This window comes from Sus scrofa, chromosome 1, assembly GCF_000003025.6.
Source record: "Sus scrofa isolate TJ Tabasco breed Duroc chromosome 1, Sscrofa11.1, whole genome shotgun sequence".
Taxonomy (NCBI): domain Eukaryota; kingdom Metazoa; phylum Chordata; class Mammalia; order Artiodactyla; family Suidae; genus Sus; species Sus scrofa.
In genome coordinates this window covers 34,340,182-34,360,764 of record NC_010443.5, presented here as the reverse complement: position 1 = coordinate 34,360,764, position 20,583 = coordinate 34,340,182, and the positions used below count along the sequence as shown (strand labels likewise).

General features: G+C 36.2%; 1 protein-coding gene across 1 annotated transcript in view; it reads left to right on the top strand.

Annotated features, from left to right (window-relative positions):
• Positions 1,024-20,583, top strand: part of LAMA2 (laminin subunit alpha 2) — a 594,330-nt gene continuing 574,770 nt past the window's right edge. Inside the window, 1 exon segment of the mRNA XM_021084463.1 lies at positions 1,024-1,270. Within this exon segment, the coding sequence (XP_020940122.1) occupies positions 1,147-1,270 (124 nt within the window). The 5' untranslated portion in view covers positions 1,024-1,146.

Below are 20,583 nucleotides of genomic sequence, written 5' to 3'. Positions count from 1 at the left end.
GGCTCCAAATATAAGGTAAGGGTTTTTGCCTACATAAACATTCAGTGTCCCTTTCAGACCTGCATGGGGGACAATTCACAGTGTGGGACTGTTCTGCCCATTGTGGGACAACTCGCACTATGACCTCACTATACATCGATGCCAGACGTACCCCTAATTGCTGAATATACCAAAAGACATCCAGACACATCTAATAAAAACCCAGTAAGAAGAAGTTGTTCCAAGCCTTATGAGAACCACAGACATAAACAAACAGTCAAAAAAAAAAAAAAAAAACAAAAAACAAAAAAAAACTAGTAAGGAACTGTAATCTGAACTTGGGGTGGCAGGAAAACTTAAGAAATTCTCTTGCGTTAAAGGGAAGAAATGGGGGCTGGAAGAGAAGAAATTTTGAGTCTGAAGGGAAACAAATGAAAAGGCTTTTTATCCTCATTAAATAAATGTCTCCTGACTGAAGGAAAACCTTAATTTTAACCTTTATATTGGTCATAAACATTGCAGTTTATAAAGGACAATTGTTTTACTTTGTCCTCCCTTTGCTGCCTTGCCAGCTGCCTACCAAGTAGCAAGTCCCCCGGCCTGATTGCCGCATCCCAGAGACCACCTTCTGCTTCCTGGTAACTTCCCAGTCATCTGGGCCTTTGGGATAGACTCATCACCAACGTGGATCACCTGGATGTGGTGCTTTCACGCAGCTTTGCCAGGCCTTTCTTAGGAGGTCCATCTTCTCAGCTTCCGTAAAGATCCTAGTTATGCAGATTTCCCACAAATAATGCTTTCCATGTGGAGGGATTTTACAGATCAAACAGTGCTTGCAATCAACTCCTTGCTTTAATTTAAAAGAAGTTCAGCTAACAGATCAAGCCAACCCCTTCTCTGAGGTAAAGACCGCTATAGGAAAGGCCTTTTTCACCGTGGACCCTTTAAGGGCCTGGGCCGGGACGTCTGTGGGGCGAGGGCCCGAGAAGGGGGAGTGTCCTCTTTCTCCCCCCACCCTCCAGCGACAGCCCAGCCAAAGCCGGTGGGGGGTTGTCTCCTCCTTCTCCCCAGCTGCTGCTGCTCACTCAGCTCACAAGTCTGGGCCAGGGGGCAGAGCGGCCGCGACTCCCCTGGTTCCTGAGAAGTGGATCCGCTGGGGCCACCGCGATGCCAGGAGCCGCCAGGGTCCTCCTGGTCCTGCTGCTCAGCGGGGGCTTCGGGGGCGGCAGGACGCAGCGCCCGCAGCAGCAGCAAGAGCTGCGGCGGCAGCCACCCGCGCATCAGCAAAGAGGTACAGTCGAGGCACGGGCTGCAGATTACACCCTTTGCCGGGGTCGGGGCCCCGCACAAGTCTCTCCACAGTTGCTGGCCCAAGACTGTTTTCTCGCTTTGCGCTTGGGGAGCGCGCTGTGGGGTGAGGGAGGCTAAGTTCACTTTCAACTCCGAGTTCACCGAGTAGGAGGGACCTGCCTACCTCTCTCCAAAGAACACCGAGCATTTTTCATCTTTCGTTCGTTTCGGAGAGGACTTGGTAGCGCTATATATTCTGCAAATTGATTTTCAAAATCTCCCCAACAGGCAAACTTTTAACCATTCCCCCCCACCCCCCAAAAAAGCTGTCCACGTTAGATTCCATCCCTGCGGAGAAAGCTGCCCAAACTGTGGTTCATCTTGGAACTTTATGGAGGGCAGCTGATAATGGGTTGGTTGGTTGGTTGGTTGGTTTTCAAGGGACTTTGTTTCTAACTCTTGAACAGGTTTTGTAAAGGCGTTAGGTATGTGGGTTTTTTCTTTCTTAGCCATGCTGCCTCCAAACTTTTTTGAGTCCAAATTCTTTCTTAGGAATTCTATCATACTGTAGTGAAATGGCTCTCCTTGCTTAATTACAGATGAGACCTCTGTATCATCTGTGTTTTAATTAAGGCCGCAGAGACACTTTATGGAACTTTGGGAAACAGTTGTATTTAATGTAACTCAAATTATTCTCATCAGAGTGCCGTAACGTTTATATGCATATCATTTCTGAAACTCTTGGGACACTTTGAAGAGTTACTTATGATCATGAATTTAAAAGAAGCACATGTGCAACGTTTAAAAATAATTTATAATATTTCTGCAAGCTTTTTTGTAAGTCAGAAAAAATGTATCAAAGTAAAAAAGAAATATTTAAGGTTTGGGTTCAAATATTGAAATATTTACTCAAAGAGTATAAAACTGGAAATAAGTGGCTTTTGAAAGTTTTGATGAGGCTGAAACTGCCAAAATTTTGAAGTATACTGATCCCTGTTTTAGTTAGCTGAAATAAAGTTGTGTCTAACCGTTCTGATGGTTTTTTCGCTTATCATCTAGCATTTCTGGCTTACTATTTTATTTTAAAAGAAATAGGAAAAAATATGCTAGGCTTCTTGCTATAATAATAACCCCTTGATTAAAGTTCTTAGAATAAAAGTGACCTAAAGTTCACCATATTGCTTTTTTTCTTCTATTTTTGCTTTTCCTTCTTTGAGAAGTAAAATGGGGTCAATGTGGCTTAATTAATAGACGTGATGAGATAGTGATTTTGAGAATATCTATGGCTGCAGATTTTGAAAAGTACTACTTTTAAGTATTTGCTCAGTTTTATATGTTTTAACAATCCCCCTACTTTAATACTGTGAGGAAGCTGGGAGTCAAGAGACGGGGATTACCAACTCTTCACTTGGAGCAGGCAAAGCATTGGGAAAGCTCAAAGCATGCAGAATAGGAATCAAGCGGGTTTCTGAAGTTTCCCTAACGCGCTCTCCCTCCCCATTTTCTCTTATTCTCTCTCCCTTCCCCTCCACCCGCCCCAATTTTATTTGAAGTGAAATGAACTCTGATGTCTGTGGTCCAGGCACAAGATGAAGTGAATTCAGAAGAGAGAATTTATACAGCCATTCTGTTAAGAAATCCTGTGAGCATTATACCCAGCAAGGAATTCTATGCAAAATAAGGATAACACTTTAGAGTCTACTATACACCTTGGATCCCTTGAACATTATACACAGCAAAGAATTATATGCAAAGAAATGATAACATTGAGTCAATATCCTGTAGTCTGCATTCTAGAATTTATTGTGATTTTATAGATTATTTGCAATATATTTAGAGACTGGTTCAAGGATAAATGGTTAAAACCTGTTGATATTAAAAGTCTATATAAAATATATTTCAAGAGTCCCCTTCATGGCTCAGTGTTTAACGAACCCAGCTAGGATCCATGAGGATGCAGGTTCGATCCCTGGCCTTGCTCAGTGGGTTAAGGATCCGGTGTTGCCGTGAACTGTGGTGTAGTTCACAGATGTAGCTTGGATCTCACTTTGCTGTGACTGTGGTGTAGGCCGGCAGTTGTACTTCTGATTTGACCTCTGGCCTGGGAACTTGCATATGCTGTGGATGTGGCCCTAAAAAGCAAAAAATATATTCAAAATACCTTAAATTTGTATGGTGCTTTATCATTTCAAAATGCCATATATACATGAGCTCACTTCACCTTCAGCCATTGTTTATTATTGTTGGACAAATTTAAAGTCTGACTCTTCAAGTGGCTGTGACTTAAATTCATGCTACTGATAAAAACAATTTTTAACAAGAGTACTTCTAATATTACTTTGTGCGAAAGGGAACTTGATAAAGGAACTTTATGCTAAAGTTTCCTTTTCATAGTACCAAGATTTCTTTTAATTTTTGAGATGATATTTCCTTTTCAATACTGTTCTGTTAAAGAAAGCTCTTAGTGAAGATCCTTGAATATGAGTTTGATTGAAGAGGTATTTTCTTGGCTGTCATCAATTTTCTCTTTTCAATTATACTGACACTGACCTTCTGGCCAAGGATTAATTTTTTAGAATGAGTTCTGTTTTCCCTTATACTATGGTGCCAATTTATTAAAAATGTTGACATGAAGCAAACATTTTTAGATGTTGTAACTAAGAAAATCAGATTTTAAAAAAATTTCTTCTGTGAAATCATGTGTAATTTCTAGAACATACTAAGTTGTAGTATGAATAGCACTGACTCAGCAAGAATGATATTCCAAAGAAATTCCTTTACTAAATTTAAGATTAACAAAATGGGAAAATGATGTAGTCACAGTGGCTCTGCATTTCAGCAAGGCAGTAGATAAAATCTTTTTCCTATTTCCTGTATTGATATTTGTGTGAATAACATGTGGAAATGAAAATGTAATAGTAGATACATTGCAACTGATAGAAAATAGTTTCCAAAGATCATTGCATAGTGGATCAAGGTCAATCCAGAAGGAAGTCTCCAGGTCTCTGACAGAGGTTTCCTTATGTTCATTTGTCTTGGTAATGGCTTGATGGAAAACATAAAATTTAAGCTCATCATAACTGCAGGTAGTCTGAAAATGATTCAGGTGGCTGAGCTGGTGAATAACAGGCTTAGGAATTTTAAAGGTCTTTATAGTCTGGTCCCTGAAAAGAAACTACATGGAAATGGTTTTATTATTTGTATCCAGATGTTAAATAATTTCATTTTGGCCTCTTCTGGAAATGTGTTGTGTCCTTTATATGTACAGGAATGAGTACAAAGACAGATGAGAAAGGCAGTCTGAACTGTAGTAAGTTCAACATGAATATATAGGGTGATATGGTGACAGAAAAGTTAACTCACTTTTATAAAACATACACACACACATACAGAACCTTAGAAACAGACTTGTTTGTTTAGTACACATTATTTGGGTGCTTCACTGGCAAATGGATATAAATTAAGAGGAAGGAGAGCAAAATAGTCTGAAAGGATTTTTCAGAGGAGGATTATTCCAAGTAAGACTTAATTTGGAGAAAGAATGACTTAGGAAATTGTGAGATAGCCTCACATTTTTGGAAGGGTTTCTATTTGGAAGTTAAACTAAAATATTCTTTCTAAAGTCTGAACTTGAAACCGTAGAAGAGTGACAAAGAGGAGGGTTTGAGTTAAACACAATGGGAGGAAACCTCCCTCCCTCCCAACCCTTCCCTATTCTGAGCTGTTTAGAAATAACTGGGTTGTGTTGGAGCACTTAGCTTCTGGAAATGTCCATGCGGTGATCAGATGTGTAGCTTGTCAGAGATGATTTAGGATGGAATGGCTCTGTGGAGAGGAAGTTAAGACCATCAAGTCTCCAATCTTTTTCCAAGTTGAAGATTCTAGTATTACATTCTGTTGTTTTTAGAACACATACTTGTATCTGAACTTACAAGTTCTTTTAAAAAAGTTAAGAAAACCTTAAATGAGTGGAAATGTGTTTTTAGATGTCTTCTGGGATTTAAAATAAAAACATGTTTGAGAAAATCCTCACTCATGTTTGACAAGAATACTTAAAAATTTAATATGGAATTTCCACCATCAGTTGCACAGTTCTCAAACATCCTGTGCTATAAAATGTGAGAACACTTTATAAATTACCTGAGAACTTTTCAGAGAATTTATTGTGGCTATAAACTTGGAATTGATTTTTTTTTTTTGGTATTTTCTTTTGCTGTGTATGTAACTTGGCTAGTTCATTACATACTAGCCTATTAGTTTAGTAAAAATGATTCATAACAGATAAAATTTATGTCTGAGAATAAGAACATATTCAACATTGACTATTGTAGATGTGTTAGAATTTTAAAAAATGACATTTTATATTTTTAAAACCTCACATATCAGTAAATAGAAATTGCTGCTATATCTTATTTTCCCCAATTTTCTAGTCTATGATTTCATTCTGCGATGAGCTGAAACGTTATCAAGCGTTGCTAGGTGTTGTAAAAGAATTGTGTGTAACTCTGCCAATTCTTAATTCACTTAATAAAATTACTCTAGCTCCTGAAAGATGGGATAAATGTTACCTTACTGTAAAAACTATCTTTTTACCTTCTTTAGATATAATTATTTAAAAACTCAAATAGATATCCTAAGAATTCAATTCAGATATGATTGCTATAAAAAACATGAGTTTGTATTTTATTTGAGAGATTTAGTTAAATAAGAAGGCTTTCTTAAGAAGTAGAATGTGAACTTTTTATACCTTTCAACTATATTGCAAGAGCTTCCACTCAAAAAGTTGACTTTTTGGTAGGTTTCACATCCCTGTATTTATCTATCCCCATTTATCTAAAGCAGATCATATTTTCCTATTCATACATTTAATAAACACTGATTATTCACTGATAGTGACTAATGTGCTAGACTTTTCGACATGGACCTCTGAGACTGAATCATTGTTCTCTCTTTTAATTCAAAATAGATTTAGCAGTGAGCTATAAAAAGAAATTCACTTAATCTTTATATGGGGTCTCATTTCTTTCACAATCTGCTTTGGAATTATGGGACCGCAATTCTGGGCCACGATGAGGAATCGGGGCCTACTGGGTCCAGAATAGGCAAAACTACATTCAGCCTAGCTTGTATGTAACAAGAGTAGTGGGGTGGCCAGGTGTCTAAACCACAGAGTCCAAAGGATGTACTGAATGCACACTTGAGTCCAGTCAGTGTTAGCTATCCAGTAGGATTCTATCATGTGGATGGTCCATGGCTGGAAGAGTTTCCAAGAGGGTAATTAAAAAAAAATAATGGTGACTCCAGGTATCTGTCCATTTTGTAGTAAGTCCTTATTTAGCCCCTGGACACCTGTGGAAAAGATCAGGAAGAAACTATTGTCAGTGGTCAGATTGTTTCGGCTCTAATCTGGAAGACTGGGGTTTAGGATTTGTGTAGAGTCACAGCTTGGAAATGGGCTAAGCAGGAATGAAGGCAAAAGCCTAGTTGCAATGAATGAGAGAACAGGGTAGAAGTTAGAGCAAAATAGCATTAGATTGGCACATGTTTCTCCAGACTCATGCCAGTCTCAGTGTATACCAGGCACACAGAAAGAAGGCGAATTCTGGGCTGTACCCATCGGTGAGACTGTTCCAAGGACAAAATTTGAGCAGGAAATTGGTGGGGTAGGGCTTATGTGTATTAGAATGTGGTTAATAAATGAATGCGTTCAGTGAGTAAAAGAGATCCCCCTTCTCTCCAAAAAAAAAAAAAAAAAAAAAAAAAAAAAATCCTTGCTCTTATGGAGTTTATATTCTAAGTGAGGGGACAGAAATATGATGAGTATGTAATGAATACATAATATAACGACTACCTGACGTTGCGTAGAATGTAGTAGTGATGGATTCCTGGACAAATACAGCAGGATAAGAGGAGTCAGTTGTTTTAGGAGTGAAGGTCGATTGCTATTTTTGAACAGGGATAAATGTTGACCTCATTGAGAAGGTCACACTTGAATGAACACTTGAAGGTGATATAGGAGTGACTGGTACAGACCTTAGATGGAAGGGTACTCTTGACACAGCAAACGGGCTTGTAAAGGTCTAAGGCACAATTTAGAAGGGTCAGAGAAGTAACGGGGGGCTAGATAATTGTAAAGATTTTTGCTTTTTAGTCCAAATGAGATGGGTGACATTGAAGACTTCTGAGCAGAATTAAATGAATGAATGAAATACTAATTAATATTTTTCATACCAAATAGGCTGTAATCCATTGGACTAGAACAGTAGTACAAATGTAGGGTTATTTTAAATTTGTCTCCTGCCCCAAACCATTCATGCACAGAACACCTTTAAATGACTCCATTTCAGAGTATTCCATCTCAACAATTGTACCATTGGGAAGCTCAGATGCATTTTTGTAAAATTTTTTTCTTTTTCTTTTTTTTCTTTTCTTTTCTTTTTTTTTTTTTTGCTTTTGGCATCTCAGTTCCATTCCACAATTAAAAGAATATCAATACCTCAAAACCACTGAAGGGCATGGTATTTCTACATATCCTTTTATTTTGGCCCATTGTTCTTAGAAATATGCTGTAGGTTTCTCAGAGTGTTTTTAACTAATGTGCATGTTAAGACAGAAATAAGTTATTCACAATCCCACATGGATTATGTGTTTACCTTGGAGGTCTCCTTTTTGGTATTCATTTTAATATCAGAGCTAAAGTTTAGATACTATTGTTAAAAATGACTCAGTGGTGTATTGCTCTAATGACTTCTTTTATGAAATGGACTTTGAAATGGTACCTATTTTTACAATCAGAAACTTATTCTATGCTTTGTCTTGATTTTTAGAACTTCTTTAAGGATCTATGTAAGTCTTGCAGTAACCTTCGGAATAAAGTAATGCAGTTTTGGCTTAAAGTAGAACAAACTTAAGTGAAGAAAATTGCATAGTTTCGCTCCCATTCTTCCTCCCTTTTTTCCTTCCTCCCCCCCGCCCCGACTCCCCTCTTCTCTCCCTCCCTCTTTCTCTCCTTCCTTCCTTTTTCTTTCCCTTCCTTCCTCCCTCCCATTTTTTCTTTAATATCCTGATTGTGAAAACACTGTGGTTTTTCAAATAGATGATTCTAACAAATATAACTTCTTAGAAAGTATGAACGATAAACTTCACTTAACTCTTTCTACTTCTTAAAAGCCACTGATAATTGCTAAAGATAGTTATGAGACATAATCTAAACTTAACACTGTGATTTGAAGCTAAAGGGTTACTTGCCATGATGTATAATATGAATTATAAAGTAGTGTTTCTGCAGTTATCTAGACTGTGGATTTTAATATGGGAACTTTATCCTATTTGGGCACATGATGTATAGAAAATGATCATAGAGGAGACTATTCGTGGTTTATTACTCAGCACTGGTTTTCTCTAACAGGCCTAATCTAGCACAAATAGCAAGTTAATCTATGCAGTTCTGAATGATGAATACCTGAAGAGCTATTTTGTGCCTGGCACTTGGGAAAGGCACCTGGTGCAATGTTAACGATGTCTCTCCCTTGTATGGTCCTCTTGATTGACCACCAGGCTGTGTGCTTTCCCAAGGCTCTTCATTTAATTGCATCTTCAGTGCCAGATGCTTTAGATTAGTTTAATAGTATCTATTGTATTGTGAGTGTTAACACATTCACTTAACCATAGTGAAAAATTTTAGTAGGTTAAAATAATTATCCTCATTTTATAGGAGAATAGATGTCTAGAAATTTGTCAAGGACAAACACACATTCCAATGCTAGTTTCAGAATCAGAGGTTAGAATATGTTCCTGCCCCTGATTTTTATGGATCCTAAATTGTCATCTGTTTTGGGGTTTTAGAGCCTTCCTTATCTTTTATAAAGTATCTTGAAAAAAACTTATTTTCATTTCTACATTATGTGAGTAGTCTAATTTGAAATGGGAGATGCACTAGGAAGTATGGAAGAACAAGTATATACAAGACATAGTCTTTAAAACTCATTTTCTTTCTTTTTTTTTTAGCTTTTTTAGGGCTGCACCCACAGCATATAGAAGTTTCTAGGCTAGGGATCAAATTGGAGCTACAGGTGCCGACCTAAGCCACAGCCACAGCCACACCAGATGCAGGCCATGTCTGTGAGCAACACCACAGCTCATGGCAATGCCAGATCCCTGACCCATTTAGTGAGGCCAGGGATCGAACCCGCATCCTCATGGATGCTAGTCAGATTTGTTTCCCCTGAGTCACAATGGGATCGCCAAAACTCATTTTCATTTAAACACACACACACTACTTAAAACTATGCAGAAATGAACATATTACTCAAAAGTATCCATAAGTTTGTGTTCATCAAATCTTAGTCTAAATTCTTAGGATCTGGATTACAGCGTGCTAGACTCTATGAAAGTGCTAATTGATTATTGGCTTTTTGGAAGTCACCTTATAGAAATTACTTCAGCAGTCTAGAGACATAATGATATTTATTTTATAATAGATTCTTTAAAAAATAGTTGCTATATATGTCTGTTAATGAAAAGAGCAAGAGTCAAACAGATACACCTAAGAATCAGAGCAGAGTTAACTTCAAAATTCCACCTGAAAAATGTATAGGACACCGGTATCTTCATAAAAAGATTTGAAGAGTTCTATTTGAAGTTGAACTTCTCAGTTAAGACAGAAAATGTGGCAAGACTCATAGATTTTGAGAGAATGTGTATGTGTACATTTGGGCCATTTATAATTTAACTCTTACAGTTCCTAAGTAGTATGTTTAGTATATTGCTATTTGATTTGTTTTTTTTAAATCATTAGATTTTCAGTTTTATAAACAAAAATATAGAATAAGGGAACATAAAAATTGCCAGAATATTGAATTTGCAGAAAACTCTCGTTGCCTCGATAAATAATTATTGGTCACAGAATAAACTGTAAATGGGATCATTATATTTTTCAGTCTAATAATTGTACTTTTAAAACTCTAAGTCATAATCCTTTTTAAGTTGCTTGTGACATGTAAGGTCCTATTCTAAATGGGAAACAAGGTCAGGAGAGTTTGCCCCATAAAATGTGTTTCTACCAAAATTTGTATCGCTACCCCAATTTTCTGGCTTATTGCCTGCTATGTGTTTTTCAATTACTGAATGAGGCCAAAAGCATGAAGGAGAGCTCAAAGTAATGCAGTTGTCATTTCAGGTAGCTACTTCATCTCTTTGGTTTGTTGCGAGGAGTATATAAAACAATGAATATGAAACAGGGAGTATCTGTTAGGGCTTCAATAAATGTAAATCTTCAGAATGCCTCAAGAAAAATGAATTCAGTCTGAAAACCATTTTGGTGTCTCTGGCTTAAAGCAGTATTTTTTTTTTTTTCTCCAGCACAGTGATATACATAGTGATAAGCTCAACTGAGGTTGTTATGAAGGTATTTGCTCATATACTTGAAAACAAATGAATGAATTCAATTTTAATTGGACTTTGTGTTGTAGTATTTAGCTATTCCAAACGGCATAGCTTAGTTTAAAAAAATACTCTTAGGAGTTCCCGTTGCGGCTCAGTGGTAATGAACCCAACTAGTATCCATGAGGATGCAGGTTCAATCTCTGGCCTCATTCAGTGGTTAAGCATTCAGCGTTAGTGAGCTGTGTAGGTTGCAGATGTGGCTTGGATTCAGCATTGCTGTGGCTGTGGTGTAGGCCGGTGGCTACAGCTAGGATTCAACCCCTGGCCTGGGAAATTCCATATGCTGCATGTATAGCCCTAGAAAGCATACACACACACTCTTATTAACATATACTTCTTTTTTGATGTTTTCATTTCCTCTATTCTTTTAAAACTTTTTATAAATCAAAGTATGGTTTTTATCAATTTACAGTGTCATGTTAGTTTCACTTGTAAAGCAAAGTAATTCAGTTTTATATATGTATGTGTGTGTATATATATGTGTGTGTATATATATATATATAGGCCCTTATTGTTTACCTGTTTTATATGGAATAGTGTGTATATGTTAATCCCAAACTCCTAATTTACCTTCTCCTCCACCCTGCTATCTACTTTGGTAACCGTAAGTTTGTTTTCTATGCCTGTGAGTCTATTTCTGTTTTGCAAAAAAGTTGATTTATATCATTTTTTTTTTTAGATTCCACATATGTGATATTACACAGTACTTGTCTTATCCGACTTACTTCACTTAGTATGATAATCTCTGGGTCCTTCCATGTTGGTGCAAATGGTATTACTTCATTCTTTTTTATGGCTGAATAATATTCCATTGTGTACATATACCACATCTTCTTTATCCATTCATCTGTTGGTGAATACTTAGGTTGCTTCCCTGTGTTGGCTATTGTAGATAGTGCTTTTATGAATATTGGGATGCATGTATCCTTTGGGATTATGGTTTCTTTGAATATATGCTAAGGAGTAGGATTGCAGGATCATATGGGAGCTCTATTTTTAATTTCTTAAGGAACCTCCATACTGTTCTCTATAGTGGCTGCACCAATTTATATTCCCACTGACAATGTAGGAGGGTTCCTTTTTCTCTACACTCTCTCCAGAATTTATTATTTGTAGATTTTTTAGTGATGGACTTCTGACCAGTGTGAGGTGGTACCTCAATGTAGTTTTGATTTGTGATTCTCTCATAATTAGCAATATTGAACATCTTTTTTATGTGCCCATTGGCCATTTCTCTGTCTTCTTTGGAGAAATGTCTATGTAGATCTTCTGCTTATTTTTTATTGGGTTGTTTGATACAACACCATATGAACTGTTTGTTTAATTTGGAAATTAATCTCTTGTCAGTCATCACTTGCGGATATTTTCTCCCATTCCGTAGATTGCTTTTTGTTTTATTTCCTTTGCTGCGTAAAAACTTATAAGTTTGGAGTTCCCATTGCGGCTCATCAGTAATAAACCCGACTAGTATCCATGAGGATGTGACTTTGATCCCCGGCCCCACTCAGTGGATTAAGAATCCGGTGTTGCCAAATGGCAAGTGCTGGAGGGGCTGTGGAGAAAAGGGAACCCTCCTGCACTGCTGGTGGGAATGTAAACTGGTACAGCCACTATGGAGGACAGTTTGGAGATACCTTAGAAATCTATACATAGAACTTCCATATGACCCTGCAATCCCACTCTTGGGCATCTATCCGGACAAAGCTCTACTTAAAAGAGACACATGCACCTGCATGTTCATTGCAGCACTATTCACAATAGCCAGGACATGGAAACAATCCAAATGTCCATCGACAGATGATTGGATTCGGAAGAGGTGGTATATATACACAATGGAATACTACTCAGCCATAAAAAAGGATGACATCATGCCATTTGCAGCAACATGGATGGAACTAGAGACTCTCATACTGAGTGAAATGAACCAGAAAGACAAAGACAAATACCATATGATATCACTTATAACTGGAATCTAATATCCAGCACAAATGAACATCTCCTCAGAAAAGAAAATCATGGACTTGGAGAAGAGACTTGTGGCTGCCTGATGGGAGGGGGAGGGAGTGGGAGGGATCGGGAGCTTGGGCTTATCAGACACAACCTAGAATAGATTTACAAGGAGATCCTGCTGAATAGCATTGAGAACTATGTCTAGATACTCATGTCGCTACAGAAGAAAGGGTGGGGGAAAAAACTGTAACTGCAATGTATACATGTAAGGATAACCTGACCCCCTTGCTGTACAGTGGGGAAAAAAAAAAAAAGACCAAAAAATAAATAAATAAAACAAAAATAAAATATATACTTTGAAAAAAAAAAAAAAAAAGAATCCGGTGTTGCTATGAGCTGTGGTGTAGGCTGCAAATGTGGCTTGGATCTGGTGTTGCTGTGGCTGTGGTGTAGGCCAGCAGCTGCAGCTTTGATTCACCACCTGGCCTGGGAACTTCCATATGCTTCAGATGTAGCCGTCAAAAAAAAAAAAAAAAAAAAAGAAAAACTTTTAAGTTTAATTAGGTCCCATTTGTTTATTTTTGTTTTTATTTCCATTACTCTGGGAGACAGATGCAAAAATAGATTGCTGCGATTTATGTCAGAGGCCAGCTTATGTTTCTCTAGGAATTTTATAGCATCTGGTTCTTACATTTAGGTCTTTAACCTATTTTGAGTTTATTTTTGTATATGGTGTTAGAGAGTGTTCTAATTTAATTATTTTACATGTAGCTGTCCTCTTTTCTGAGCATCACTTGTTGAAGAGACTGTCTTTTCTCCATTGCATATTCTTGTCTCGTTTGTCATAGATTAATTCACTATAGATGCATGGGTTTATTTCTAGGCTTTCTACCCTGTTCTACTGATCTGTGTATCTGTTTTTGTGACAATACCATATGATTTTGTTTACTGTTGCTTTGTAGCACACATATGCTTTTTTAGGTGTTCAATTTCCATGCGCATTTCTCTACATTGGAGATACTTTGAATAGCAGAAAAAGTGTAGACTCGAGAAATGGAAAGAATTGGATTTACAGCCATGTTACCATTTTTCTTACTGAGAGTAAAACCCTGAAGCATCAGAGTTTAAATTCTTATTAATAAAATGGAATTAAAATAGATAATATATGTGAAAATCCTTGACAGCTAATTAGTAAATATTAGCTAGTTTATTCTTTATTATTTGATTACAAAGGTCAAAAATGATACAGTGCATATGACATCCTTTTTGCTTAAGAAGAGCAAAACACTTTTCTGAGTGGACCCTAAGAGATTATATATGGTGAACTATTTTTATGTCACTGCAGAGCAAGTGAGGAATTCTATCAGGTCACACAAGTCAGCAACAGAGATAGAAAGAAACAAAAGGTCTATAATTAGCTAATACTTATGTTAGTAGCTTAATGTGAGAAGTGATTTATTTTATTTTATTTTATTTTTTTGCTACACCTGTGGCATGTGGAAGTTCCTGGGCCAGGGATCAAACCTGCGCCACAGCAATCTGCTGAAGTGACAACATCAGATCCTTAGGCAGCTGAACCACAAGAGAACTCTGAGAAGTGATTTAAACAGACAACAGAATGAAATTTTAGCAATATTTTGTGATTATTTATATTTAAAATATGGTATAATAAACTTTTTAAAGGAATTTTTTTATTTTTGGACATGAATTTATTAGGGATTGATAACTACTTAAAAAACTTTTAATATATGTAATATATTAGAAAAATATGTGGCACATATTAAGTGCTTCATAAAAATTGTTATTTTCAGCCTCTGAAGCACCTGTCCTCATTAACATGTACTTGGGAAGAAATGACAATTCAGCATGTTTGACACACAATGGGAATTACTTTCAGTTTGGTCTTCAGTGGAAATTCTGACTGGATTTTAGAAAAGCCTCAATATAGACCCCCTTTATTTGGATTCTATTCACTAAAGTGAAATAATAGTCTTGGAATATATTATTTAATACCAGATTGAATAGAGAGAATTTTTAGTATGTCTACCTGTATGTTACATCTAATGATAAATTAGTAAAATTTCCCCCAAATTGTTAACCTCAGCAGATCTCTAGGGAACCCTGCTTTTCTAAACTTGGGAACATCAAATTTTGAAAAAAAAATCTGAGGGAACACTTCCCATAGGCTTTTTTCATATTCAGAAAGTTTTAATCATACTTAACATGTAATGTACATCTATTCAATTTTTCCTTTTGGTAAACTGGAAAAAATATCACTGGATTTGTAATTAAAACTCTAGGGTATAAATTTTGTCTCCAGTTCTTCCTAAAGTTGTGACCTTAAACAACAGATTAGTCATTTAACTATTCTGAAACTCAATTTCCATCTGAAAAATGAGAACAATATTCAAATCCATCTCATGGGATTGTTATAAGGGTTAAGTAAACTATGCCATACAAATTTTATTATTATTTTTATTTGGTCTTTTTGCCTTTTCTAGCACTGCTCCCATGGCACATGGAGGTTCCCAGGCTAGGGGTCTAATCCAAGCTGTCGCTGCTGGCCTACGCCACAGCCACAGCAGTGCGGGATCTGAGCCACTGTAACCTACACCACAGCTCATGGCAATGCTGGATCCTTAACCCACTGAGCAAGGCCAAAGATCGAACCCGCAACCTCATGGGTCCTAGTCGGATTCGTTAACCACTGAGCCACGATGGGAACTCCCAAATAGTATTTTTAATGATACTACTCAATATTATAATAAGTGATAGTTTTGGCCAAAGGCATTGTTGGTTTATGAAGTTTTTCTTCACCGTGTTTCTTTCTTTTTTTTTCACCCAGTGACTCTTAGCATATTTAGTTATTCTGTATTGAAAACCAAGGCACATCCTCATTCTATTCTTTCTTTTTTGCCACATACCTCCCAGTAACACAGAAGAAGTTAATTGGTATGTAAAGGAAATATTTAAAATGTATATCTTATATTTATTGGTTTCACAAATATCTATAGATATACTTTACACATAGACAATGATGGGTTTAAAAATTTCTCAAAATACTTACTCATTTCTCTCTATTGTCTTTCTCAAACTTGTATAAAATATTTTTTTGCTCCATTTCTAAGGGACTGATATTGTCCACCGACTTCCTGAAATGTACTACCTAATGTGTGCTGAGAAAGCAACACTACCCTAAAGTTTCTTATCAATCTAGAATCTGAATTTTTCTTTTTGGCTGTGCCTAGGACATCTGTAAGTTCCCAGGACAGGAATCAGAATCCTTGACACGGCAGTGACCCCAGCTGCTGCAGTGACAATGCTGGATCCCTAACCTGCCGCACCACAAGAGAACGCCCTAGAATCTGAAATTTTAAGTGTAGACATTAATTCCTTTGGACAAAACATTGCCTTCTCAGGCCATTTTCCAGATTCTAGGAGATCTATACTCTTTTTATTTATTTATTTATTTTTATTTACAGATGACCATGTTCAGGCTCTTCTGATCATAATTCCATAGATTAAGTCAAAATGATTCATATATGTAATGAGTCTTTCTGTTATGATTTTCAGTAATGTAAAAAGTTGAAAGACCAATCTAATCTTATACAAACTTCAAGAGCTATTGCTATATCAGAAAGTTAGACGGGCATGCAATTAACTAGTTCCTCCTCGAAGATCTTCCACTTTGTAATGGTTAGAGATTAATAAGGTAGGTTTCACAGTGATAGGACATTTTGACTTTTATTTTTATTTACTACTTTCTTGTCTCTAGTCTGGTATATGGCAAGCACATAATAAAAAATTGTAAAATGAATGAAACCATTTTTTAAACAAGACAAAGAGTTGCCTTTAAAAATTTTTGTACATATACTCTTTTTCCTAATGCTCTCATATTCTGAATGAATATTTTTATATGTAGTGATAAAAATACTGAAGCATAGATATAAGGTATTGTTATGAATACCACTTAGGTGATAAATAAAATATTTTAGAATACTTTTATTTTTAAGGCCATACCTGCAGTATGTGGAAGTTCTCAAGCTAGGGGTCGAACCAGAGCTTTTGAGGCCTGTGCCACAGCCATGGCAGCACTGGATTCAAGCCATGCCTGCGACCTCTGCGGCAGCTTGCAGCAATGCCAGATCTTCAACCCACTGAGCCAGGCCAGAGATTGAACCCTCATCCTCAGAGACAATGTAGGGTCCTTCACCCACCGAACCACAGTGGGAACTCCTAAAATACTTTATTGTACTGTCGATGCATATTTTTTTCCTAAGGATATTCAGTGAGCTGAGCGGGTTCTAAGCTTTGGATGAGGAATGAATATTTCTTGGCTTAGAACTTTTCTATATGTGAGACCTTTTTGGATGAGAAATACACTATGTAAGATTAAAATGTCCATTTAAGATACAAATTCTAGGGATAAGAGATAAATAAGTCACATAGGCTGACTTGATTGGCATCTACTTCCATTTTTTCTTTGTTTCTTTTTAGGTACCACTGAAGTCCTTTTTATTTCAGAAAAAAAAAAAAGCTTTTAGAAAATATTCATCAGAACTTCACAGTATGTCAAATAATGCATGTGCTGTATTCTTAAATGTGGTCTCTTTCACGGAGTTATTAACAGTCAGAGTGGTGACATACTTAGAATTTATAAGAGAAATTTGCGATTGAAGATACACAGTATCTGTATTTGCCTTATTTAAAAGTCAAACTTTAAGGCCAGAAAGAGCTGATTTTGTTTTGCTACTACTTTACTCATAATGCATAGCACAGGGCCTGGCGCATAGAGCAGTGACCATAAATACTGAATGATGGATTAGTAGAAAAAGGGAGCTAACTTTTAGGAAAGAACACAAACCTATAGGTATTGAAAAAATACGGAGACCACTAAGCATATGATACAATCAGGAGTAGGAAGTTAAAATTTTTATTTAAGTACGGAAAAGGGAACCAAGGATAGAATTTACCAAGACATAAAAGATGTAAGATCGTCGAATGCTAAAACATATTTAAAACAATTAAATATTTAAATGTAAATGATGCTTCTAAGAGGCTACCAGTTATCGTTTTAAGTGTACATAGACACTAATATCCAGAGCTCTCTACCTTGAGAGTTTCCTTCCTAACTCTTCCACACTTTCCATGCTTATCACTTGGAAAAGATCTCTCTTTACTTATTCCAAATTAATTTGTTTTCACCCCACCCTTTTTTCTTTTTTTTTTTTTTTACAAAAAAGATGTTTTTCTGTGCCTTTACAAAGCTCTTTGAACCATCAAGAAACCTTCCTTTTCCTCAGCACACCTAGCTTTTGAACATCCTACATTCTCTTCTACTTTTCAAATGGAGTTAAGGTCCTCAGGGATGACTCCACCTATGTCTGATTACTTCTGCATTTTAGCTCCACGTATCATTATGTATAATGTAAAAGTATTCATCATAATACATTTTTGAATTTTTCTTAATTTCCTTGCTTGATGTGTGTGTTTAGGAGCTGAGAGTGTGGGAGGGTAGGGATTTGTGTTCAAATTAGATGTGTTTTCTTCTTTTTAATGCCAATTGAAGTACTAGTGATTGAATTTTATGTGAACTCACCAGACCATGGCAACATTTTCAATAGAGAATTTATTTAAAGGGAATAGAAAAGTGGCATACCACTCTAATTTTTATTGTTTTTGTATGTATTATTCATAAGTAAAGAAACAGTCAAGGGATTGAAAAGACAGTGTAAATCAAATAATGAAGAAATTCTGCAGTCACCAATAGAATTATTAGCAAACTAGCAAATTTCTTTCTAGTTAAATATTTTGGCACAACTGGGAATTAATATTAAACACTTCTAAATTTCTGTTCAGTGATTAGCTAGTATAACTTTCAGATAGAACAGATCTATAAATTTCTAAATTTAAGTAGCTGTATACCAAACTTATGATTTCCATGAAGAGATAAAACCACCTTTTTGATGGTCTTAATTACAGCCTCCTTTTCCATTGTGCTGCTATCATATGCTTTACATTTATGTAGCATCTGGTGTTTAGGAAGTTTTATTGTTTTCCCACCACTTCTATGCCTCTACACAAGCTATTGAGCATTGTGTTGTATATGGCAGTGTATTCCTACAGTTGGAGTAAGGTGTGTGTGTGTGTGTGTGTGTGTGTGTGTGTGTGTGTGTTAATACTTGAAATGAATGGCTTAGCCTGATAAGAATGGATAGAAATAGAACCCCAGATTTTCTAAATCCCAGCCAGGCATATCAGTTCTACATAAATTCTTCTAAAATGGAAAGTAGCAATTTTTTAAAGGAAAAAGCTAATGTGAAAATTGTAGCATAGTGATAATATTAAGAGAAGGTACAGTCAATATTTTTGAAAATTAACTCTATATTATATAGCAGACTTTTTTGATTTGGTCAGCAAATGATGGCTTCTCATGTTCTCCGGAGAGAAGCATCCATTTATTTTATCTGTGTGTTTAAGATAATTCTTACTCCTTCCTTTACTTAATTGAAGTGTTTAATTCATTTTTTGCATTCTATTAATAAATATGACCAAATACAATTTAGAATATATATATACTGTATTAGTTTGTATTAGTACACATGTATTTTCTGTCTTGGTAGATATGGGTATGGTTTCATATATTAGGGAATTTATAAATGGAATTTATTATAATTCATTTGAGTAAAGTATTGATGTTAAAATCTAATGTTGTTATGAATATCTTCTTTGAGAGATATTGGAGACTTATAGTGAAATCATCGTTTCACTGAGATTTCTCTCCAATAAGACATTCACCATTACTGGAATTACATATTCTGTGAATTTCATTCCGTTGATGTAATTTTAAACTTCCATTCTACTTCACTATAAATGGAATTTCATTATATCTGACTCCACAATAAGTGAGTTACAGTATCGTTGACATTTAGTAGGATTACAGATCTTAGTGTCTTTGTATACTCTGCATTAAAATGTATTATGTGTGCTTTCAATTCTGTTTCAAAGAAACCACTATTGATTTACATAGTTGTTGTGTAGAAGAATTCTGTTAAACTCTATTGCTTGATTTCATGGTGGCTTTTTTCTTCCTGAAATCATTTGAAAATATTTCTCAGTGTGTTTGCAACTCTTGGATAAAAAGGAGATAAAATTTATGGATTAGAAATATATTTATGTGAGGTTTCTCTAACAGTAAGTCTTTATAAAGCCTTTGTGGATCTTAAGCTGCAATTGTAGCTTTCTCTTGTAACTTTCTTTTATTCTCTACTTTACTATGAAAGCTATCATAGAAAATTAATTATTTTACATAGTGCTGAGAATGCCTTTCTCTTTTAAAGAGTGAAATTAAAATAATTCTTTTGTTTTAAGTCCAGGGAGGAAAGCCTAGGGAGAATAGAGTCTTTTATCTGGATACATGTTTCTCGGATTTGATGGCAGAGCTGTTGCTGTGGAGGACAGGGAAGCAGGGGGCTGGGCTGAAGGACAAATGAACAAATGGTTTGGGCAAAGACAATGCATTGGTTTTAAGAAGGCTGGTGTTGAGATCTCACCTTTCACCCTAGAAAATCTCAGATATAGACATTCAGCTGCAGATAACCCCCTCCTTTTTTTTTGGCTCAGAGGGGCACTTAGAGTGCCAGACCCAAAGGGGAAATTGCCCTAGAGTAGTCCCAGAGCTGTTAATTCTAGAACTATTTTCTCAAGGGCCTGAGACTCAGAGATGACCAGTGACTTGGACACCTGTACTCAGTCCAGTTTGATGGGAAGAAGATTTTAAATTCATCCAGGTCCAGATTACCTGCTATGTCTGCGCTTAAACCTTACCATACCTCCTCTTCCTTTTGTACTTTCTGTTCTTTTTGCGGGGAGAGAGCGGTCACAGAGTTAGTAACTACCTCAGGAGACAGCTTTATATTT